This window comes from Drosophila serrata, unplaced genomic scaffold, assembly GCF_035046125.1.
Source record: "Drosophila serrata isolate PLE 108 unplaced genomic scaffold, ASM3504612v1 contig_23, whole genome shotgun sequence".
NCBI lineage: Eukaryota > Metazoa > Arthropoda > Insecta > Diptera > Drosophilidae > Drosophila > Drosophila serrata.
In genome coordinates this window covers 1,606,903-1,631,646 of record NW_028256921.1, presented here as the reverse complement: position 1 = coordinate 1,631,646, position 24,744 = coordinate 1,606,903, and the positions used below count along the sequence as shown (strand labels likewise).

The following is a 24,744-nucleotide window of genomic DNA, read 5'->3' as shown; positions in this document are numbered from 1 at the left end:
ACATCTGTTGATACTTCTTTTTTTGTAGAATATATCTTTAATTAGGGATGATATAGAAATAATTTAAAGATTTAGAATCACATGAGATGCTGTAAAAATATAGGCATCTGTTAAATTTTATAGGAGACTTTAGACTAATAAAATAAATTAAAAACTATTGTGATTTCTGTAACAAACTAGATATTTCTAATATTAAAAGGAATATGTACCTTACATTAATTAAGAGAAAAGGAAACTAACTTAGGCAAGCGAAAGTTTATATACCTTTGCAGTTTGCAATTGAATTATGGGTTTAAATTGGAAATCGATAATAACTAAGCTTGAAATATTCGCATTTTATGAATATATTTTTATATGACAATTTTTTCAATAAATTAAAGTTTTAAAAAGCTCACAACTCAGCTAAAAAAGCATTAATTTTAATTCGGAAAGCAGTTTTATGCTAGTTTATACGATGTTAATAAATCTGCATACTCAATTTAAAATTTCAAAATTATTCAAATTTTTGCCAATTTTTGGACATTTTAACGATGTAACCCCTTATAAAATTTTGAATCAATTTACAAAATTTTTTTTTCGTTCCTTTATACCTAGAAAGATTCGCCTGTTAATCCTGATCACGAATATATATGATTTATGGGGTCGGAAATGACTCCTTCACAGCATTAGAAGCTTCTGACTATAAATTGCTGACTACATATTACGTATACGTAATTATTCGAATTAAAAATCTCTGAAATAAAATATAAAGCTTATATACCCTTGCAGTTTGCAATAGAATTTAAGGATCGAATCGGAAATCGATTATAACTAAGCTAAAAATATTCGCATTCTTTGAATCAATATTTATTTATATTTTATATGACAATTTTTATGATAAAATCAAAATTTCAAAAACTCATAACTCAGTCAAAAATGCATTAATTTCAATTCGGAAACCGTTGCTATGTTAGTTTTTATCAGGTTAACAAATCTACATACTTTATTTATAATTATAAAAAATTACAATTTTTGTTGATTTTTGAAAATTTTACCGATGTAACCCCTTATAAAATTTTCAAAAAATTGAAAAATTTTTTTTCCTCCCGGAGATGGCTAGAAAGATTCGCATGTTTATGCTGTTCAAGAATATATATGATATAAAGGGTCGGATATGATTCCTTCACTAAGTTTTTTGCTTCTGACTGAAATTAAAATACCCTGTAAAGGGTATACAATTATACTTTTTATGAGATAAATTTATGTTTAAATTTTCAGCAAAAGTGTTCTCTGAGTGCATTGCAGAAGCTGTGAAAAAGGGTCTTGTGCCTGGTTTTCAATCAGCATCATTATTCCATCATGTTGTCGTTACTTGGACTTGGATTTGCAGCTGGTTATGTGTGGTGGTGTACCCAGGATTAGTGAGAGTTTGGCGTTTGCTTCCAGTGACTGAATCCCCGCCAGAAATGAGAAATGCGATCGTCTGGCCACCACCGATCCACCGATCCACCGATCCACCGATTTAGCGATTCAGCGATCACTTCGGTTCGGTTTTTCAACTTCGTTCGAATGCTTCGTTCGCTTGGGGAGCTTTGCTCGCGGTCACATCGACATCGGTGCCTCAGTTGCCCGAGTGCCGTTCCAAAGTCAACAAGCAGGCGGGCCGATCCGCTTCCATTCGATCCGATCCGATCCGATTCGATTCGATTCGATTCGATACGTTTCGATACCCGTACCCATATCGATACCATAGCCACCGCCACCGCCACCGGATACCATACTGCAATCCGACGCGAACACAATTTTTGTTTGGTGGTTTTGCATTTACTTATTTACTCGTGTCGTGCAACTTGAGGCAAAAGCAGTGAGTGTGATTTTCTTGTTATATTTCTGTTGGGTTTCTTCATCTGCCAGATGACCCTAGGGGCTATAGCCACTGGACACTGGACACAGCTTTAGCAGACATGCAACTACCATAAAAAGCAGTTGCAGTTGCAGTTGCAGTTGCTGTCTGCAATGGCAGCAGCTGCACTTTAAGGCACTCAAAGAAATTAGATAGTACTTATATATTCCCAAGTGATATCAAGCAAATAACCTCCCTCAAGTCTAAGAGAAATCCCTATCTTAAAGCACTCTATATTTTATTTTTGATTTAGATTTTGGTTTCTCTTATTTCATTGTTTATTTTCCAATGAATGCTCTGCAATTTTTTTGTGTTTTCTTTGTGTGCACAGTGAAGCCTGGCTGGCAGGCACCGACAAAGCACCGGCATTAATCAGACATCGATAAACTTTGACATGCCAAAGCCAGCAGCCAAATGAAGCGATCTTCATAAATCAAAGTGGCCACAAAGTCATAGCCATAGGCGTAGCTATGGCCAAAGGGGGCTAGGGGCTTCAAGAGGGGGAAATACTGAGATCGAAACGGGTGCACTAACTGGGGACTCATTTGATTTATGGGATTTATGGAGCTGCGGCTGCCCGCCGCCAACAAGTTAATTGAAAACGAGGCGTGACAGTGAAATTTGCCACCGCACGCCAACTGGGAAATATATGGCCAAAGATGTCCCGCCGATCGCAACTGGATTGCAAAAAAAAAAGGCACTGAGAAAAATTAAGGAAATTCATTAATTAATTAAGGAAAGTTCTGTGAAAATTATACTTAAACTTCTAAAATACTAGGGTCTTGTGTTAACAACATGCAGCCCCTGCTCTAGGTTTCTATTATTAGCAAATTCCAATAACAAATTCTATTATATTTTAACTAAATATTGTACTTAACTTTAGGCTAATATTATCTTTAATTAATTCCTATATTTTTCAACAAAAAATGGTGTAAAGCCTTAGGTAACTATTATCAATAACCAATTCTTTTCATTTTCAATTAAAAATAGTAGAAAACTTCAGACTTATACTATGAATAACTAATTTGTATATATTCCCTGGGAAAATATTATAAAACCTTGGTATACATATTATTTTTAATTGAAAACTTTTAGGCTTTAATGTAATTTATAATTAAATGTATAATATATAATTTATATAATTTTTACTCAAGTGTAAATTTTAAGAGAGGAGCTGAAGTTAAGGGTACCTTCATTCGGTTTTCTTTATTTATTCCTTCATATATATATTTTTTTTATTAAGCACTTTTCCAAATGTGCCACTAAACTGACAGATTTGGCCATAATAAAAAAATTTAAAAGCCAAATACAAAATCGCCGCACAAAACCAATAGACAAACGGACAGACAGACGGTGTGTGTGTGTGTGGTGTGTGTGGTGGAGTTGTGCGGAGTCTGGAAAATAAGTTGCCAACTTTAATTTATTGTGACATAACGGTATAATCTGACATAAATTATTGATAAGACGAGCGCCCATAAAAGTACAAGACAGTTGGCTTAAGCAATACAACACAGCACACACACAGCACACACACAACACACACACACCACCACACACACAAGCAAAGCGGAAAAGCTGGAAAACTAAAGCGAAGCCAACGCGGTGAGTTGGTTGGGTGGCGGGAAAATCGAAAGAGAGAGCTAACTTTCAGGTGAACTCAACACGAATAGAAGTTGCTCTTTTTTAAGAAAAGAATCAGAAATTTATTAAATATTTTAATTAGTTAAATAAATAAAAATTGAAACAAGCAAACAGAGTTTCTATTAAGAAAATATGCCATTGAAAGAATTCAAATTCAAGATTCAATTTAAAACGTAGATTAAAGATATATATTTCAACCAATGGAATTATTATCTTCCCGACCTTGGACGTTGAATATTTTATTATTCAATAATTAAATAGTTGAACTGAACTATATTAGTAAAATATATATAATTAAAATTCGTTGAGGTTCTTGTAGATATATTGCAGATACTTTCTTAAAAGATATGTAGATAAAAAGATATGAATACATTTAAGTAAATATATTGTAGATACATTGAAGGAATATATTTAAACCAAAGGGATTAATTTCTCCTCTAACTTAGACCTCTTAAATAATAAACAATTGAAGAGTTAAGAGTGTATTCCTTTAATATAAATTATTATAAAACTAAGCAATATATTTTTCAATTAAAGTTCAGTGAAGATATTGATTCATTCTCAAACCAAGAATATAAATATTCTTCCAGACCTTGTACCTTTAAAATATTAATTAATTGAGTGGTTAAGGGTGGATATTGTTAAAATAAATTATTTTCTTTTAAAGAATTATATTTCCACATTAAAAGATAGTTAGATACTAACTATATTAGCACTTTCGTGGTCTTTCTGCCTTCCTCCGAGCCTCTTTCTTGGCCATTAAATTGTACTAACCAAATTGTGGATAGCTCCTTTGCCAGCGAGGGTATAACAACGGGCAAAAGGCACTTCGGGCCGGCAACAAATACCAGAGCCGCTTATAAATCATTTGGCTAACAACAACAACTGGCGGTCCGAGCAACTGGTCGAAGCTGCAATTGGAGTTGGAGTTGCAGTCCACGGGTCCAGTGTCCAGTGTCCAGTGTCCGATGTCCGGCTGTCGGGCTCTGCAAAAGTATCTTTTGGATCTATTATTTAACTTTTATGTGCGCATAAATGCGGCGATATGATGCCGATGACGACTGGAAAACTGGCTAAGGAGGCAGAGCCAGTTTTCCTACCTTCCACCACCATCACCACCACCACACATTGCCACAAAGATTTCGCATAGAAAATCCCGACTGTGTCTTGCTGCACTTTCAAGTTAATTAACAAGAGGCTTTTATCAGCTGTGCGATTAAGCGAATGCCACTTCTGACGCCCCAACTCTTAGTCTCTTAGTCCTGACTCTAAAATCCTCCTCCAGGGACCGTTTTCCCCCCGCTCCTTGGCCAGGCGATCCATCCACTCAGATAAGCGCCGACACACAACAAATTGTGGTCCATAAATTTGTGCATATTTTTTTTCTTGCGGATAGAAGCCAAGCGGAGATTAGATACGGATTCGTACTCAGATTTGGATTCAGATTCGGTTTGGGTGTGGAGGAGATCGCCAGCGGATCGAGTGGCGGAATATAAAGCAAATACTCAATATTGATACTGCTCATGTCAGTTTGGAAAATGGATAACTATGATTAATTAAGGCTATGCGGGATATATTTCCAAGATACGCAATCGAATATTGATACTACCTGTCATCTTGGTCAGATTGCAGTGATTCATTTGGGTTTGATTGGGTTACTTTCGGGGTGTGGAATTCGAGTTCGAGTTTGAATATATATGATCTCTTTTAATGGCTTCTCGAAGACTCATTCCTATTTGTGTTAATTATGGCCAGCTTTTTGATATATAGAAATTATATGGCCGATGGGCTTGTCGGGTGATATTCCGACTGATTCACTTTGTTTTGTAAACATTTTTTTTTGGGCGAAGTTTGTTTGGAATATTGTTTTATGATGAAAGGGCTTGTAATAGATATTAACAGGAAAACAACTATTCAATAAATGAACAAAGTTCAAGATAGTTTATTATTTCTATGAGATTTAAACAGTTTGAGTTTGAGATTTCCTAAAAGGTTTGATCTTATTTAATTAATTAAGAAATGTATGCTTTAAAAAATTCCCAGAAATTAGTATTTGAAAATATTTAAAAACCCAATATTTGGAAAGCTTTAAATATAATTTAAAAATCTTCACTCTTTTTTCGTTTTTAAAAAATCCTTAAAGACTTAAATGAAGTTCGAAACACTTGCAAATTTGTTTTTTACAATTTTAAACTGCCTTCCCCTTTATTTTTAAATTAAATTAATATAATAAACAAAAACTAATATATTATTATTTTCAATTTACTTTCAGGTATGTTGCACCATCCGCGTAGATTACGGAAATCGCGTTCCGATTAAAAGGTCAAAAGTTATTAATAAAGTGGCAAGGGAAAAGCAAACAAAAGACTTAGGCAAAGAACTCGGTTGCAGCGGCAGTGGACGGAGGACCAGGAGCGCCAGGGGCGGCAGAAGCAGGAGCAGGAGCTGAAGCAGGAGCGGCATCGGGAGTGGCAACTGCTAGGCCAACCATAGAGATGGCCCTGTTTCCCTCCTCCTCGCGACCGCGGACGCTTATGGAGCAGCTGCTGGCCCGCAAAATTGAGGCAGCAGCCGCTTCTGGCGGTGCTTCCGCTCCGGCTACTGTTTCCGCTTCCTCATCCGCTTCGGCAGCTGCCACCGGCTCGGCCACAACCTCACCCACATCGCCCACATCACCGATGCTGCCGCCAGGGGTGGGCATCACCGGCGGTGGTGGCGGCGGCACCGGGATTGGAGCAGTGGGTCTCGGTTTGGGCCTGGGTCTGGGCATGGGCGTGGTCAGTCGGTTGAGACGCACTGACTCCCTGGACTCCACCAGCAGCCTGGGCTCGCTGGCCTTTGGCGAGGATGTGTGCCGCTGCGATGACTGCCTTCTGGGCATTGTCGATCTCTACGTTATTAGTGCCGCCGAGGCGGCCAAGAAGAAGGTAAGAGTCCTTTCGAAACTGGCTGGAACACTTTAGATTACTTTGTTTTATGGTTTTTACTTAAATAGGTTCCTTAAATATAATTTAATTTAACTTAAATCGATCATTGCCTTGTAATTATTAAGTAGTTTACAGAACTTCAGAGAATACTGCAAAGATTCTTCTATGAAAGGTATAGATTCGTATACTCAAGGGATTCTTCTAAAAAATGTTTAAAAGAATTCTTCTATATAATGCTTAGAAGAATTCTCTCAAAAGCTTTTCTTGGGTGCAGGTATTAGCTAAAGTTAAAATTTAAAAAGCTTTTGCCTCATGAAAGGTGAGTTGCAATCAGTTAACGTTTAACATTATATTCGAAACAATTTTTGTAAAAAATCCAAAATTTAAAAATTGCATAACTAAGCCAAAAAAGCTTTAATTTCAAATCGGATAGCGGTTTTATGTTAGTTTTTTTATGTAATAATAAAACTGTATACTAAATTAAAAATTAAAAATACATTCGATTTTTTCTCAATTTTTGAAAATTTTAACGATGTAACCCCTTTGATTTAAAAAAAAAAAAATGAAAAATTTTTGTTCTGCCTGATGATAGCTAGAAAGATTCGCCTTTTAATCCTGATCAAGAATATATATGATTTATGGGGTCGGAAATGACTCCTTCACAGCATTAGAAGCTTCTGACTATAAATTGCAGACTGTATATTACGTATACGTAATTACGTATACGTAATTACTCGAACTATAAATGCCCGAAATAAAATATAAAACAGAAAAGAAGCTAACTTCGGCATGCCAAAGCTTATAAACTCTTGCAGTTTGCAATTGAATTATAGGATTGAATCGGAAATTCAATTATGATCGATCATAACTAAGCCTAAAATATTCGCATTTTATGAATCGATATTTATGGATATTTTTATATGACCATTTTTTCGACAAATCAAAGTCTAAAAATCATCATTAAATCTTTACAAATGTAATATAAACTTTGAATAAAACTAGCCAAAGATACATCACTAATGCAAACTGTTAGACCGGTCCAGCCGGAAAGCTCTGCTCCAACGGTGCCTCCCATTGACGTCACGGTGTGTCAGTGAGATCGCGAATCTGCGAGAGCGGCGAAGAGCAGCCGCTCATGCGTAAAAGCGTGGATCGTGTGAAAATGAGATCGTTCAACTGATAAGCCCCAAAGGCAGCAAGAGAGGGGACAGAGAATTATGGAGGGGCTTGCGGCGTGGGGAGCAAGCGGAACTCGGAAGAGATCACAAGCGCTCCCTCTCTCCCTCTCTCTCTCTTGGAAGATAATTCTGCCTGCGGAGATTCATGTGACGCAAGACCAAGGATTCCCACGTAGCTTTAATTTTTGTTGTGGTTTTTCGGTTTTGTTGTCATTTTTACATTTAATAAATGCCTTCAGCTTTCTCCTGGAGAAAGTTCCGTGGGCTGTGACTCATATTTAATAAGGATCTTGTTGGTGATCTTCGGAAAGTTTTTATATTTTGTCTTTTTTGTTTGTTATCAGTAAGACTCTGGGTTTCTCTTAAAATTTTGCTTCCCATAGATAAACAATGATATGCAATTATTCGAACAACAGGTATTTTTTTGTTTTTTTATTTTTTTTTTTAACCCTTGAGAAGTTCACTAGCTTAGGTAAATAATTTAACAACAAATTCCAGGTTAATAAATTAGGTATTTTATGAATATGCTAATTCTAATAGAAGTTTTTGGTTGTTCATTGGGTTAATATAAAATTTTAATGGTTTAAAATTTTAATTACAATTTTATTTAAAATGTATATGTAAGCTTTTTATTGTTTAAGTATTTTATGGTAACTTTATTTTAAATTCAAGTGTATTTTATCAATATTTTGCGGGTTTGCAATTTTAGTCAGAAGCTGGTAATTATGTGAAGGAATCATTTCCGACCCTATAAATTATATATATTCTTAATCAGTATCAACAGGGGAATCTTTCTAGGTATCTTTGGTACAAAACAAAATTTTTTTTTAAATTTTCGAGTTGTGAAAAAAATGGAAAGGGGTTACATCATTGAAATTAAAAAAAAAATTGATAAAAATTTGAATGTTAAGAAAATGTATATAGAGTATATATTATATATTAACCTAATAAAAACTAACATAGAACAGCTTTCCGAATTAAAATTAATACATTTTTGGCTGAGTTATGAGATTTTTAAAATTTGATTTCTTGATCAAATTGTAAAAATATCCATAAATATCGATGAGAATATATTAAGCCTAGTTATGATCAATATCCTATTCAATCCTATAATTCAATTGGAAACTGCAGAGGGTATATAAAAATTGGCTTTCCAAGCTAAGTTTCCTCTCTAGTTAAAGTTCTTAGAAGTAACTTAATATGAATTTTAATTTCTCTGTTTATACATATTCTTGTAGCATATTACTTAAACAATTTTTAGAATTATTTAAAATTGTAAATTTCTTATATACTGATCCTTGATCACTGGTCCTTGATCACTGATCTCTAATCACTACTGATTACTGACTACTGATAACTGTAAGTTTAATGATTAAATTATCTTTGCTGGAGTTTTGTTCTACAATTTATAGTTTATATATAAGGCTATATAACTTAGCTGTTTGAGCCTTTCAAAGGATCTTAGATTGTGACGTTTGTCATTTGGCATTTTCCACAGATCATCTGCTTTAGGATCATTAGCATTGACGTCACGAAGCACGGTGGCGGCCTTGGTTTCGATCATTAAACAACGTCATCGCGGGTGAGTCTAGGCCAACTAATGAGCTTTGCTCCCTGAGAGCTCCAGGTTGTGCCGCCCTCCCCTTGGTCTCCCCTTGGAGATCTACGCTTTGGTGATAATTTCACAAATACAAAAAAAAAAACACTCCGCTCCGAAATCCCCGCCAAATGTTATGGGTTCGTGTTATCAGGAGAGCTCTCTCTTTCTGGGTGGGTATCTCTCAATCTCTCTCTCTCACTCTCTGTGGGGCTTTTGATTAGGTTTTCCATTTGGAATGGGAATTGGACTTGGGAGTGGAACTGGGACTTGGACAAGGACTTGGTCTGTGGGCTTCATGTTAGGATGCTGCCTCCTCTGTGACGCTGAGAGTGAATTGAGTTGAGTTTTTTTTTGTGCGATTTAATTTTGGTGGTGTTGTTTGGTGTGTTGGTGTGTTGGTGTGTGGTTTTCGGTGTCTCGATTGTGGTGTCGATGTCGGTGGTGGTGTTCGCTTTCGGTCTCGGTTCGTTTGGGTTCCGTTTCCAGAGCAAGAGTCTCGACCAGTTGAGCTTTTGCTGCGATCGCGTGCGGCTGGCTCCCGGGGTCTCTCGTCGTATCTCGTTATTTGTTGCTTCACTCGGCTACTATATCATTGTTATTGTTATTGTTATTGTTATTGTTATTATTTAGTGGTATTTCCATCGGTATTGTACGCTCTCGAAGCGGTGCGAGCTGTGCGAGCTTGTGGAATCTCTCCGGGCGCCAAGCCAATGCCAGAGAAGCAGCAGCAGCAGCAACAAAATAAAATATTATTATTAACAAGAGCTGTTTGCTGCTGCTGTTTATTAACATTTTCAGCATTTTATTCCAAAAAAATCTCTCTTGTTTCGTTAAATTTTTTTTATAATAAATTAAATTTCACCGCTGCCTGTGCGTGTGGCTAATATAATTATTAATTAAAACCACAGAAAGCAAAAGATATCCTATAATAATTCTTAATTAAATGTTAATTTGATTAACCTCGTGTGTGTGTGACTAAGCAAGGAGCAAGCCTAATTTTTAATTAAAGATTTAATTAATGGTGTTTGAGTGTTTTTTATCAAAGAATATGTCACTTAAAATACTTATATAGTATTTAATTTGTTGATTTTATGCCTGGTTTTCTTATTTAAATATTTACAAATATTGCTATTATCTTTAAAGCAAAGAAAGTGTTTTATATAATTTAAATTGTAGTCTTGCATATTATTATATTAATTTTTTTATCAGCTGTTTGTGGGTAAGTTTTGTTTTTTGTGGTTTTTATTTTTGGTTCAAGCAGCCAGGATTTTATAAACTAAACAAAAGCAATAAAAGAAAACTTTAAATTTGTTTATTTAAAATTTTTTAAAAACTAAAAAAAGAAAAAAATAAAAGTAGTAGAATAATATATAAAAATAATAAATTAAATTCAAACATATTTGTCATGAACAAAAATTAATATTTATGCTTAAAAAGTTGCCTGTTTTTACATTTACAAAGCTTTGATTATATATGTTCCCAGAATATAAGTAATTATAGAAAATATAACTTTATTTGTATATCCTTTCAAGGCTTAAAAAATATTTTAAAATTAAATTAACGTACTTAAATAAATTGTTAAATACTTGTATTCAATTTTAACTCACATTTTTCAACAAATGCTAAAGCTATAGCTTTTGTATCTGATTTTCCCTAACTTTCCTTTGAAATAAATTAAATTTCTAATGAAGTATTTAACTAAGTAAACTTGTATTTTATTTTTTTTTTATATAAATTTCCCTCTCTATTTGCAATTAATTAAAATTATTACAAGTCCAGTGAGCAGTTCTCTGGAATCTGCAGTATGTTTTGTTGCTGTTGTAAAAAGTGTGTTAATTGAAGCACGCGCCAAATTCTCCCCCTCTGAGGAAAGAGATAGTGCGATCTACATAGAGAGAGAGAGAGAAAGACCCAAAGAGAGAGAAGGGAGAACGAGAGCTAATAAACTCTTATACTAGATGAGGGAAATAGCAAATACTGACTTTTGCACCGAAAATCCGAGTGTTCAGGTTTATGTAAACATTTACACGCCAACAATAAACGACGACGTCAATGAGAATGAACCCCTCTTTCTCAAACCCCTCTTGGAGTCGCCTAAATTAGGTGCTACGCAATTTGGGAGTGCCTCCCACTACCCACCACCCACCACCCATTACCACCCACTGCCCACCTTCTCCTCCTCCTCAACAAAAAGGTGAATTATATAATTGAAGAGGCAGCCAGCATTTGCGTACGAACCACAAATTCGGCAATTGAGGCTCATTAAGTTGCCGAAAATGGAACTGAACGCCGCCTTAATTGGCGCTTGATCGTTTCAATAACATCCGCCCCAAAAAGCCACCCACAATTCCATCCCCATTCACATTCACATCCCAACAGTTGAGAGTCCCAAAAACCAAAAAACACATATTCAAAACCAAAGCCAAAATCCATTCTGTGCGTCAATGGTACACTGGAAAGAAAATTATTGAAAGGCTTATTAAAGTGATAGATTTATTATCAATTATAATACAAAGAGATGAAAAATGTAGATATATCAAGAGATTTAAAATAAAGATAGAATTTGAGGAAAAAAATGATTTACTTTAAAACGAATTATTAAACTTTAAACTTTATAGACTTGTCGGAGATCTTTAAAATATTTTAGTCTTTGCAATGATCACTGTTACTGTATTGTTAAATTATTATTTTTAAAATATAATATATTCATTGAGATTATATGTTATATATGAATTATAAATACATACTATATATTCTTGCGTTCAATTAAATGAAATATAATATAATCATTGAGACATTTGTTCAATGTTTTGTTTGTTCTAGAGTTTTGTAGGGTAATTTTCATTAAATTTAATTTATATTCTCAGTAGATCTTCAACAAAAGTACTTATCCTAAGAAAAAAACCTTAAATATGTATCTAAAATCTATTTAGAACTAAATTAAATCAGTAATAACTGCTGCTGTCTTTTAATATTTTTTTGTCGCCTTAAAAATTAATGATTTAAATTAAGGAAAACAAGAAATAGATTTGTTTTCAGTGCAGTTTGGAGAAACAAAAAACTGGCATTCAGAGAAAACAGAGGCCGTTGAAAGATGACAGTGGGGAACAGGCACGGGGCACGGTGGCAAGAGGGGCTTGACAACGAACTGTGTTTACTTTATTAATTTTAAGCTTTTGGCAGTTAAAAAAAGAGCACAAAAAAAAAACAAGTAATACTGAGAGAAATTGTTATGCGAATGTGAATGGCGGGCATTAAGCGCGTAGTGTCCATTATGGAGAGTGGGTGGCGTTGTGGATTTCTAGGGGGATCTCAGTTGCCAATTATTACGTATACGTAATATACATAGACTCCATATACACTATATATACATACACTATATCTATATGCACAGTACATGCCGCAAGTATATCCAATCGTTATCGCCTTTTGTTGTAGTTGTAGCCAGTGTTGACGACATCGAAGATTGTACAATTGTTTTTATTAGATAACGAAATACACAGCAAAATTTATATTTAAGGATGGATCGGCCAACGACGAAGCCAAGCCCTAGCTACATACATAGTTACTTAGATTGGGAATATAATGAGTAGATAATACATGGAAAATAGGTAAAAATAAAGATATATGTAGATAAAGGTCTACATAATTCTTGAAGGAAATATATTTCATATTTGGTTTTGTGGATTTTATATATAAAATTAATTCAATATTATTAATTATTTAAGTAGCTGAAATATAGCAATAAAAATCACTTAGAAAAAAGGTTTATATAAAAAACTTTAATATAAATACTTTTACTATAGAGAAAAAGCTTTTTAAAACTATCTTTATGTTTATAATTTTCTATTAAATAGGGTCTAATCGTTAGGTGATTTTAGATTTTAAAATTTCATAGGTCTGTCCTTACTCTAGATTCTACTAGTCAAGGCAACCCTAAAAAGTTTTGAAATATATAATTTATATGAAAGAATGTAGCGTCTATTCTATTCTATTCTTCTATTCTATTCTTAAAAGTTTGTAATAAATAAAGATCCATGGACTACTTGCTAGTATCTTATAAATAAAGATCCTGTTTATTCTACTTGAAAGAATCCTATAAATATGTCTTATAAATAAAGATCTATGGGTACTTAAGTATACAAAATCATAAAGAAGAACTTGGAAATCCTCGAAATACTTAACTGAACATCAATTGAAGTTCTTTAACAAACTGATTAAAGCATTTCATAATATCCTGGAAATACTATAGAACTTGAGAGTAAAATTAAGGAATATAATGTTCCAATAAAATCTCCAATATAACCTAAGATGATACCTAAAGCCTAAGATCTAATGAAGATGATAAGATATAGATTTAAAATCTTCAGAATGCACTCACAAATATTTGTATTTGGACTTGGACCTATTATAACTCATAATCAGATGTTAGGCCTGTAACTAGAAGATCTCATTGTAAATGTGAAAGAACCAAAGTTCTTCAAGATTTCTGTGGGTTTGTTGCCTTATTGTTGTTGCTTCGTTATCGCCTTTGGCTGGGCGACGTCGTCAACATTTGCAAATGACGTCAAATGTTATAAAGAAATTTGTCTGTTGATATATACATATGTATATAATATGGAGGTAGATATATACATCTATATAGTGGCATATATATGTACAAGAATCGGCTTTGTGCACTGGCGTAACTGGATAGCCGCTTTAGCTGCCATTTTTTCCATTATTATCATAATGTGCTGTTCGATTTGGGTTTTATTTTTTCTGTTCGAATCGGCTCGAATCGTTGAGTTTCGAATGGATCGCCTTGGCTAACCGACTCTGGGCGGTTTTCGGTCCATCCATCCAACCATCCATCGCAGCTCCATCGGCTTGAGATGCCGCAGATGGAGCTGCGGTGCTGCCCAGATGCCAACACGCTCCAACAATGCCTACTTAGCCTCCGTCTGCCGTTCGTGTGCCATGTAACACATGGCACATACACATGTATTCAATTTAATCAATTTTGATTGATGTGTGCGCATTACAGCGTGATGTAGCGGTGCAACCAAAAGCAGCAACAGCAACAGCAACAGCAGCAGCAGCAGCAACAGCAGCAGTAGACGTCGAAAGGCCAAAGGCCTCCAGCAGCAACGAAGCGATAATACCCTGATCAAGGGTATTATCATCATCCAAGAACACTACATTTTATAGGAGGTATTTGGGTTTATCTATTTGTTAAAAGGTTTATTAAAAAAGCTATATAAAAATGGGGCAATTTCAATAAATAGGATTATTAATTGATTGGAAAATGTTTAGTTTCAATTATTTGATAGAAAAATCTTTAGGTTAACTGCAGAAACATAGAATAAAAAATTGAATTTACTTAATGTATATAATTTAAATTTAAAATTTAAAACAATCTTTTACCAAATTAAATCAAAATATAATTAACAAAAAGTTTATATATTTAAAGTAAATAGAAAAGCAGACATAATTTAAAATTCAACAAGTTATATTCATAGTTGAAGGTTGCCTATGAAAGTTAACAATATAAATATAAAAAAATAAAATCCCAGTTATTAATAATTAATTAATACTTTGCTTAAATTATAGAATTTTGGTATTAAAATATATATTTATCTATCTATTTTTTCAAAACTTCTTTATATTCTTATATATTCTTATATTCTTTCTAAAATTAGACTACTTTCCAAGGCCTTTTCACATGCTCGTGTTAGAAGTTTAGCTCTTGACAGGTGCTCTAATTATGGGGCAATGGGTTTTTCTCAATTTGCCAGGAATATGTGAAACTCTTACTTAATTGCCCTTTCCATAACTTTGTTTGATTTATGGTTTAAAATATAGCTTAGGTGAATTTCTCACCAACACAAGTGCTAAGCACTTCTATTTTTAGGGGCTTTAACAGGTTGCAATAGATTAGATGGAAAAGTTTTGGGAAATTATTAAGTTACTCACTCTCTCTCTCCCTCTGTGATATCACTTTGACATAGTTAAACCTATATTATAGTTATCAAATTGATATAAATATTATCTTTTCAAAAGCAACAATTTAAATGCCTTTTAAATTGCAAAAGTGACATTCAGGCATATCACTTAAGATCATAATGATCTCTTGTCACGTCAAATTGCTGAAAATAAACATTTTTAATAGGGTTTATTACATTATAATGGCTTGGCAGAGTATTTGGCTGTCTATCAGCTTGGAGATAGAGATTCCAATCGCTCGTTATGATCGCTCACCTCACAGACCTGTCAGTGGCAAAGGAGGAGACCCAATGGGTTGGAGTAGGACAGAGGAGGAGACTGGTGTGATTTTAGGCCCGAACGGGTTCGCAAATGTGTGCAGAAATCAAAATGCAGTGTCAGCTCCTTGTCTGATTCCTCCTCCTCTTGGCCAACTCCCTCTGCAACTCCTCCTACATTTGTGTGTGTTTCCCAGTTGCATTCGCCATCAGTTCGACGCGAGACCGCTCCCCGGATGCACTGAATCGAGTGCCGCGGGGCCAGATTCCATGTAAGATGTCCGTGTGCGCCCTCAGTCAGCCACAGAATCCGAATCCGAGTCCGAGTCCCAATCCGAATTCAAACTCAAATCAAAAGCAAAAGCCACCGCCCCAGCGACCCACCGGTATCAATCTCAACGGCAAGGGCAAGGGCAAAGGCTCTGTAACTCCACCAACGCCACCACCCTCGCCGCAGGTACGGATTTACGAGGACTTCGACAGGATGAGCGCCAAGGAGGTGTACTACAATGAGGCGGGCAAGAAGGTGACCGTAAAGTTGCTTCACTTTCCCGATGTGCCGCCCGAGGAGATCGCCAAGCTGAAGTTTGCCGACGACGACGACGACGATGATGATGATGATGATGAGGACGATGAGGATAGTGATACCGGACGGAAGCCCACCTTGGCGGATAGCGAGGATGCGGGTAGCGAGGAGGAGCCCCCAAAGGGTCAGACGGAAGCTGAAAATCCAGCAACAAATTCCACCGGTGGTCCGTCCAACGTCAGGAAGATCTTTCGACGCAAGTTATCCGGCAATAATATGCAGCCCAGGAAATGCAGCCTGGCCTTTGCCCAGGCCCATGGCATCCGGCAGCGGGCGGAGAAGAAGCTATCGATGCCCACCATTAGCATAACAGCGAACTCTGGTGATCATGTGGCCAGTCATAGTTGTGGCCTCCGTTTGGGCCTTGGGCGGAAGCTATCGCAGCAGCATTCCCTGCCTTTGAGCTCACCGGGATCCCCACCGACTCCTCTGGGACCCAGGCGTTCTCATTCTCCGCTGGGACAGAGTCTGTGTCCCGGTTACATCCAGTACTCCAAGTCGCTGCTGGAGGTGCCAATGCCCAGGGATTATGGCTATGCCAGCAGTGATGATCTCAGCTCTGAGTGGGACTCGGATGTGTCCACCTCGGCGGCGGGTTCGGCAACAGGATCGGGTTCCTCCTCTCAGGCTGCATCGGGCAGTAGCAGCAAGAAGGTACGATTGGTTAAAGGATTATATATATTTTGTATAATTTCTGGATCTGTGGTTAATGTTATGTAATTTTAAGTTCAATTGGTTCCGGGGAACTTTGTGCGAAGCAACATTACCTTTGGGCCCACATGGCGTATGAGTAATTTTTGCACAATATTACGTATACGACATGTGCTCCTGGTATAAGTTATGTTTTTATAGAATTTCCTCTGCAGTTTTTAATAGATTAATATGATTTATGATAGATTAAAAATTAAATCTTTAAGTCAGGCAATTATTTATACAGAGAAAATTTAAAGAGAAAGGTAAACCTAAGTTCATAATCAGTATTACAACTTATTATTGACTCCAAAATCAAATGATCATCCAACTCTCACCAGATTTTTTTAGTGTATATATATGACCGATTTAAGATCAGGTGATGATAACTCTGTTAAAAAAATAGTCAGCTGTCAGCTGCATCATTTAACAATGATATATTTTCCCCTGCCCTAAAAAACATTTAAACTAGAAAGAGATTAATTAGTGGGTAAAGAGGTTTTCTTATTTACTTAACAAGTATCTTTAAAATCAAGGCAAAACCCATCTGGAATATCTTCCACTGAACTTGAACACAATTTAAATGGAAAGGAAACTCAGTGTATATATTGTAAACAATTCTCTGTATACAATATCGCGTAAATAATTAAATCACAGAGCAACAGGCCAGCAATTTGCGATGATTAACTTAAATTAATGTTAATTAAACGTTTGCGTTCAGCTTTAATTCAATTGTGAGTGGTCTGCAAGTTATTTTTAGGGGAAATTTATATTTTATTATCTAGGTATTGTTTCTGCTATAATAATAATATATTTATTATATAGAATTTGAAACTAATCCCATTTACAATTGGACTTTTTGCAGAGCTCTGGCTGGCGTAAAATCCGGAACATTGTCCAGTGGACGCCCTTCTTCCAAACGTACAAGAAGCAGCGATATCCATGGGTTCAGCTGGCCGGACATCAGGGCAACTTCAAGGCGGGTCCCGAGCCGGGCACCGTGCTCAAGAAGCTATGTCCCAAGGAGGAGGAGTGCTTCCAGATCCTCATGCAGGATCTACTCAGACCCTATGTGCCTGTCTACAAGGGTCAAGTGACCAGCGAAGATGGTGAACGTGAGTATACTAGAGATCCTGCCTTGGTTTTAATCCTTCTTAATCCTGGGATCTCTCTGGCAGTTTATCTCCAGCTGCAGGATCTGCTGAGCGACTATGTCCAGCCGTGTGTGATGGATTGCAAGGTGGGCGTTCGCACCTATCTGGAGGAGGAGCTGTCCAAGGCCAAGGAGAAGCCCAAGCTTCGAAAGGATATGTACGACAAGATGATCCAGATCGATGCCAATGCCCCCACAGCTGAGGAGCATGCCGCCAAGGCGGTGACCAAGCCACGTTACATGGTCTGGCGGGAGACCATCTCCAGCACAGCAACGCTGGGCTTCCGCATCGAGGTAAATTCCCATGGAAATCTTGAAATAAAAATGAAAATATACCCCCCTTTGGGGCTTTTATTAGAAGAAAATTGTACTAAATTGCAGTGAAAATTGTATAATTGCACTTTTCTTTTGAGCATGAAATATTTATTTATAATTCACTTATTCGCAGGGCATCAAGAAAAGCGATGGCACCAGTTCCAAAGATTTCAAAACGACCAAGTCACGCGAACAAATCAAGTTGGCCTTTGTCGAGTTCCTCAGCGGTCATCCCCACATTCTGGTAAGGATTTAATCGATTTTACTTCGAGTTTATGCCATAAGCAAGTCATTATCTAATTAATTATCCAAGAATTGGAAATTAAATGAAAATTTAAACAAGAAGGTAAACTAACTACGGGAAACCTTGCCTTGCATCGAGTTTAAAAATAATCATACCTAAATTAAAAATAATTGTATTCTTTAAACCAATCATTCTCGATATTTTTACATGACTAATTTTCTATAAAATCAAAGTTTTAAACACTCATAACTCAGCCAAAAAAAGCATTAATTTCAATTCGGAAATCGGTCCAAAGTTAGTTTTTGTCAGATTAACAAATCTGCTTACTTAACTTAGAATTTAAAAATTTTGAGCATTTTAACGATGTTACCCCTTTGCTTTTTTTTTTTAAATGAAAATTTTTTAACAAATTTTGTTTTTTGTCGGAGATAGCTAGAAAGTTTCCCCTGTTGATGCTGATCAAGAATATATATAATTTATAGGGTCGGAAATGGCTCCTTCACATTATTACAAGCTTCTGACTAAAATTATAATACCCTGCAAGGGTATAAAATAATTTTCAAGAATCCCTATCATCAAAGCTATATTAATTCTTCCTTCTTCCTTATTCCCTACTAATTAATTTATTTAATTAAATTATATCACAGCCCCGATACATTCAGCGTCTACGCGCTATACGCGCCACCTTGGCGGTCTCGGAATTCTTCCAGAGCCACGAAGTCATTGGAAGCTCCCTGCTCTTTGTCCACGACCAGAACCATGCCAGTATATGGCTGATTGACTTTGCCAAGACGGTGGAGTTGCCGCCGCAGCTGCGCATTGACCACTATTCCGCCTGGAAGGTGGGCAACCACGAGGACGGCTATCTCATCGGGATTAACAATCTCATCGACATCTTTGTGGAGCTGCAGGCCGCCATGGAGGCAGAGGCGGAGGCCGAGGCGGAGGCGGCCGTTTCCGGTCTGGATCGGGAAAGGGACCAAGACGATAACGATGACGACGGGGCCGAGGGCAAGCCCTGATCGGTTTTTTATATGGGGTTTGGGGCTGGGCCCCAATTCAAGGACATTTCCATATCCCGCATCGCGCAATTAATCCCCCAAAAAAATCCTAGGCTAAGTTCCCTAGTTATTCTAGCCTCTTTTTTTTTGTTTTTTTTCATAACTACTATTTGTCAGCATACATTTAACCCATTAAGTTTAAAATCAAAGACTGAAACCACAATTTACGCATATATATGGGAATATATCCCATATATCCTAGCTTAGACGTGCTGCTGCTGCTTCTGCTGGAAGCGCTCTGTGTCGCCGTTCTGTAGTGTTAATTTATTTATCCAGATAAAGTCGAATGAATTCCCGAGAGAACTGACAAAATAGTTGGAGCAGAAGCCGCAGACAGTGGGAACTGTTGGATCGTATCGAAGAGTAATTGAGGAAGCCCCAACACGCAACATGCAACAAGAAATTAGCTTAAGTTAATAATATTATATTAATGCGACTACCTACTAAATACTACTAATTTGTGCACTATTAAATTCAGTTAAAACAGAAGCACCAAGCGTTTTTCTCTTATCTAAAGGGATTTTTAAATGCAAAACATTGGAATGTGTTCTTGTATTCACATATAAAATACATTTGAAAGAGCTTTTAAAACCCGCGCTTATTAAACTTGGTCTAAAAAATATACCAATTACCGCTGTCAAGAATATCCTAGTATAATTTCACTTTTATGCAGTTGGTCACACTAAAGTGGCAGATGACCACCGTTTTCAACAGCCAGAGTGAAGTTTCTTATCGATATCTTCAACCTTCAATGCTTGACAAGAAATTATCGAAATTTCGATAGATATTTTTCCCATCCCTAAATGGGACAGCATCTGTGCATCAAAATTCTGTCGAAAACAAAAAAAAAGTGTCAGAAATTGCATTTTAAAAAAGCCGGTGCAATTCGAGCAAAGTATCCTTTAATCAGACGACAGAGTTAGGATACTATTACGGTCAAACCACTAAATCCGGGAAAATGATGAGCGGCAAATCGGGCGGAGGCCCCAGTGCAGTGGTAGTGCTCAACTGCAGGACCTGTACGCGGGCTTGCAAGCAGCACAAGCCGCTGCAGGAGGAGATCGAACTGGGCGCGGAGGGCAGCACCACTTTGGCTCGAATGCTTCTATACTGTTCCGGCTTGTCCTTCGAGCCGCAGGACGGCGCTGCAATGCCCCAGCACATCTGCCTCAACTGCCTGCAGCTTCTGGAGCAGGCTTTCAACTTCAAGCGCATGGTAATTGACTCGGACGAGCTGTTGCGCATCGGCTTAGACGAGGTCCACGGAACCAGTCATCACCAGCAACAGCAGCAGCAGCAGCAGCGTCATTTGAATCAAGAGCCACCTCCGCAGCAGCAGTGCAACGACACCAACGAGGAATATGTTATGATTGAGATGCTGAACGAGGAGCAGGAGGCATGCACTGTAAGCACAGTTTGTTTTATTGTTGAAATCATTAAGAAAGTACTGAATACTACCCTTTTGTTCAGGTTACGGAGCAAGATGCTGAAACAGAACAGGAGCATTTGCACTCGAAGCTTGAAATGGTGGAGATTACCAGTGGCGATGCGGAAGAGTTTGTCATTGAGGAAGTGGCTGAAGAGGACGAGGGGCTGCCGGATGACGAGGAGGGGCAGCAGCACACATTAGCGGACAACGCGGTGGAAGAGCACATCACCATGGAGGGCGTACATGAGTTCCAGCCCGCCGAAGTGGAATATGTAACGATTAAGAACGAATACGAAGCATTAGTTACCGAGGAGGACGAGATCGAAGTCATGGACGAGTCGGGGGCCCATGGCGAGATCATTGAAGGTCAGATGATTGTGATACCCGCCGAGGGAGCCATAGACGAGGTCATCGCCGAGGAGACGCTCGAAATGGTTGAAGACGAACGCGAAGAACATTTGGTAGGTAGATTACCGAAGGAAATTACTTAAAAGATCCGACTTACCATAAATTATGTATCCTTCTCCCACAGTTGCCTGAAGCGGACGATGTCTGCACCGAGGAGGACTTCCTGGAGGAGTCTTTGGACTCCACACAAATAACTACGGCCGAGACCCTGCCGTACATGTGCCACATATGCCGCAAGCCGTTCCGCCAGCAGTGCCGCCTCAACCAGCACATGCGCTGCCACGTGGACGAGAAGCACTACGAGTGTGAGGAATGCGGCAAGCGGCTGAAGCACCTGCGCAACTACAAGGAGCACATGCTGACCCACACTAACGTCAAGCCGCATCAGTGTAACATCTGTGGACGCTTCTACCGCACCACATCGAGTCTGGCGGCGCACAAGCGGACCCATGCCGAGGAGAAGCGCTACAGTTGCGATCAGTGCGGACGAGGTTATGCGGCCCTAGATCACCTCCGGCGCCACAAGCTGACACACACGGGCGAGCGCCCCTATGCCTGTGATCTGTGCGATAAGGCCTACTACGATTCGTCCTCGCTGCGTCAACACAAAATCAGTCACACCGGCGAGAAGGCGTTCACCTGCGAGATCTGCGGCGTTGGCCTCTCACAGAAATCCGGCTACAAGAAGCACATGCTGGTACACTCTGGCGAAAAGCCGCACAAATGTCCCATCTGCGGCAGAGCCTTCACCTTCACCAGCAACCTCAATGCCCATGTGCGGCTGCATTCGGGGGAAAAGCCGTTTAAGTGTGACGTCTGCACCAAGGCATTTCCCACCAAGAAGCGTCTCAACAGTCATCTGAGAGTTCACAATAAGGAGGCGCCGGTGACGCCGGTCACGCCGCAGGCCATTGATAATCGTAAGAAAACAGTAGTGGAATCTGCCGGAGTCAGTGGTCGTGGAGGAGCAACCACTCTTCATTTACCTGATGTACCTGAAGTACCGATATCCACCTCCAAAGTTGTTGTGGTGCTCTGAGAGGGTAAGATTGTTATGGGGCTAAGCATGATGCAAAGGCGAATGCGGTACTAGAGGTCTAAGACTAGTCTAAGGTCGTACACATAATGATAATAATAGCACGTACAAGTACATGTATTGTATAAATTGTATACAAAGCGCGGTGCGAAATCAAATAATTATTATGACACTGTACTATGTACATGATCTTTTTTACACTAAATTACAAAGTGATTGTTCTTTTTAATGGGTTTAAGGGGTTTCTCTGTTCATTCTGTCTGCACAATAACTTGTATAAATTTATACCGCAGCATAAATCATAGAAATTTTTGAATTGGAGCGAGATAGATATAAAATGATCCAGTTTAAAGTCGACAAGAAAAGGAAACAATTATGTTTGGCCTCGGTCTAGCTCATAGCTTTTGTTTATAATAATGTGTGTATGTTTAATGATTACATTGCCAAAGAAAACAAAAACAAGGTACCTTAATTATTCAATTTAAAATACTACAATTATTTGCTATTGTTTATCCCAAAATAGGAGCAGCTTCCATCGATTCTTAATCCAATGTGGATGCTATGCTCGTTCCTTTTGCTTGCGACTACATCTTAATTTATCTGAATGAGATCAAATTGTGGAGGAATTTGTCAGAGGTAGAAGATTTAAGGTATGAATGGTATAGTAATATGCAGTTTCAGTTTCTAACGACCCAGAAGATTTCGCGACCACTGCCTAGCCATCGGCTTTGTCTTGGCCTGTTCCATGCGTTGCGCTTCCTCCATTTGTTCGGCCAGCTTGCGTTGATTTTCCCTGAACTGGTTAATGGGATCGTCAAATTGGCGGTAGTAGTGCAGAACTTCACGCACATCGTCCACATCAGTCTGGGCAACCACTGTATTCAATATAGTTTAATAAATATTAAAAATGTGATATGCTCTTTAAACTTACGCTTGAGGAAGGACAGCAGGTCCATCAGTTGAACGTCATCGTCATTGCCGAGCCACCGAGAAATGCCAAACGTGTTATCTGGATGCATTTTTGTGGCATTTGCATCCCAGTCAATGACAATCACCTGAAATTCCAACAAGAGAGTGGAAAATGCAGTTAATTGGAACCGAAAACACTCCTCACTTTGCTGAGATCTCTATTCAGGTTGTCTAGGTTTTTAACATGATGCCCGTCCACAAAGTGTGTGGCGTCCCTGACCAGTCGGTACATGATATACCCATTAGGATCCAGAGCATCAAGGAGTGGGAACACGGTTAAGCCCTGCTCAGCGGTGAACACAACAATTTCAAACTCCTTGGCGCACTCGGCCAGGAAGAGATCGACACCGGGTCGTTTCTTAAAGCGCCACCCTGTCTGGTAGGTCCAGTCCGGATGCACAAGCACGTCGTTCATTTCCAGGACAAGCGTGTATCGATGCGGAATATATGGGTGCTTGTACGGATCGGGCAAGAGCTTCGACCGCGACGGTTCCTGGATCAACTTGTGGTAATGGTGCATGCTCTTCCACATTCGCTGTAAGTACTGTTGCACCAATGGCTTCTCCGTAAACTCATCCACGATGATTTGCCCATTGGCGTCCACTTGGGGCTTGCCAAACTCGTAAAGGGCCCATAGGCCAACGACCACGCCACTGCTGCCGAAGACTGCGAAGCTGCCAATGGTAAAGTGGTTTAATATTCTGCATCAGGATGGCTCCATGACCTACCCCAGCTTCATGCGCTGCCAGGCGCGCTCGTTTTCCCTTTCGTCCTCCTCTTCGCGGTCCTTGCGCTCCTGCTCCTGATCTGAGCTGCTGTACATCTCCGGCGAGGTCTGTGGAAACAGTTTGGTCAGTATCTGGCTATTGGGCACTGTAGGTCCAACAGCCGTTTCTGCAGCAGCGACTTCGGTTGTGGCGGTGGCGCCTTCCGGCTCTGCTTTGAATAATACAAATAATGTGGATTAGAAGGGGTAATAATTGTGGAATCGTTGAAAACTTACTGGCGGCCGAGCTATAGTCTCGGGCTGTGTTGAGCGGAGGAGGAGAAGGGATCTGCGCCGATGTGAATTTTGTTCGGTATGGCGGCGGATTGTTTAATGCACCGTTATAACGGATAAGTGTGTGAACTCGCGACGTGCCCAGGGTGCGCAGCATTTGAAGGACAGTAGCCGGGGGCGCCATGTTTATATGAAGTGTTTTTTGCCTTTTAATGCTTGTCGTTGTGTTATTCTACCTTCAGAGTTCTGCTTACTGAGCGACGAGTTTTGTTTTATAAAAAAGTTCTAATACAAATTCCACCGGCTAGAGGTGGCGAAAAACGACGGAAAAATCGATGAATCGATGATTTTGAAAATTTTAGCGAATATCGAACTGTGTAGCC

At 38.4% G+C, this 24,744-nt stretch overlaps 3 protein-coding genes and 1 long non-coding RNA gene across 10 annotated transcripts in view; 2 read left to right on the top strand and 2 right to left on the bottom strand.

The window, feature by feature from the left end:
- The window catches only part of IP3K2 (Inositol 1,4,5-triphosphate kinase 2), a 30,980-nt gene extending 10,972 nt beyond the window's left edge, over nucleotides 1-20,008 (top strand). The window contains exons 1-7 of one of the 7 annotated variants that reach the window (XM_086830500.1): nucleotides 1,519-1,843; nucleotides 5,796-6,450; nucleotides 15,668-16,710; nucleotides 17,612-17,861; nucleotides 17,925-18,193; nucleotides 18,348-18,458; nucleotides 19,106-20,008. In XM_086830500.1, coding sequence (XP_086686626.1) covers nucleotides 15,748-16,710; nucleotides 17,612-17,861; nucleotides 17,925-18,193; nucleotides 18,348-18,458; nucleotides 19,106-19,480 — 1,968 coding nt within the window. In that variant the 5' untranslated portion in view covers nucleotides 1,519-1,843; nucleotides 5,796-6,450; nucleotides 15,668-15,747 and the 3' untranslated portion in view covers nucleotides 19,481-20,008. Of the gene's footprint in view, nucleotides 1-1,517; nucleotides 1,844-5,795; nucleotides 6,451-9,621; nucleotides 9,878-14,254; nucleotides 14,422-15,667; nucleotides 16,711-17,611; nucleotides 17,862-17,924; nucleotides 18,194-18,347; nucleotides 18,459-19,105 lie in introns of those variants that run through there. The other 6 variants (XM_020950602.2, XM_086830497.1, XM_086830507.1 and 3 more) reach the window with 6 other exon arrangements.
- On the bottom strand, nucleotides 17,500-21,552 carry LOC147645074 (uncharacterized). Its single transcript, XR_015271169.1, has 2 exons — nucleotides 21,454-21,552; nucleotides 17,500-18,239 (listed from the first exon to the last, which is right to left on the bottom strand). It is a non-coding gene; the product is annotated as an uncharacterized LOC147645074 (long non-coding RNA).
- dwg (deformed wings) lies at nucleotides 20,478-22,597 on the top strand. The gene is given in 3 exon segments (XM_086830520.1): nucleotides 20,478-20,981; nucleotides 20,984-21,409; nucleotides 21,481-22,597. Coding segments are annotated over 3 exon segments (1,845 nt in total). The 3' UTR covers nucleotides 22,396-22,597.
- Nucleotides 22,598-22,770: 173 nt separating this feature from the next.
- On the bottom strand, nucleotides 22,771-24,724 carry ttm50 (tiny tim 50). The gene is made up of 5 exons (XM_020950605.2): nucleotides 24,365-24,724; nucleotides 24,090-24,297; nucleotides 23,507-24,035; nucleotides 23,324-23,447; nucleotides 22,771-23,267 (listed from the first exon to the last, which is right to left on the bottom strand). The coding sequence occupies exons 1-5, from the start codon at nucleotides 24,543-24,545 to the stop codon at nucleotides 23,077-23,079; spliced, it is 1,233 nt and encodes a 410-aa protein (XP_020806264.2). The 5' UTR covers nucleotides 24,546-24,724; the 3' UTR covers nucleotides 22,771-23,076.
- Nucleotides 24,725-24,744: the final 20 nt, after the last annotated feature.

Coding starts and splice junctions, on each gene's coding strand:
- ttm50 (XM_020950605.2), bottom strand. CDS start 24,545: ATGGCGCCCCCGGCTACTGTCCTTCAAATGCTGCGCACCCTGGGCACG. Junction 24,036..24,089: donor TGGCAGCGCATGAAGCTGGG/GTAGGTCATGGA, acceptor TACCATTGGCAG/CTTCGCAGTCTTCGGCAGCA. Junction 23,448..23,506: donor TGAATAGAGATCTCAGCAAA/GTGAGGAGTGTT, acceptor TTGGAATTTCAG/GTGATTGTCATTGACTGGGA.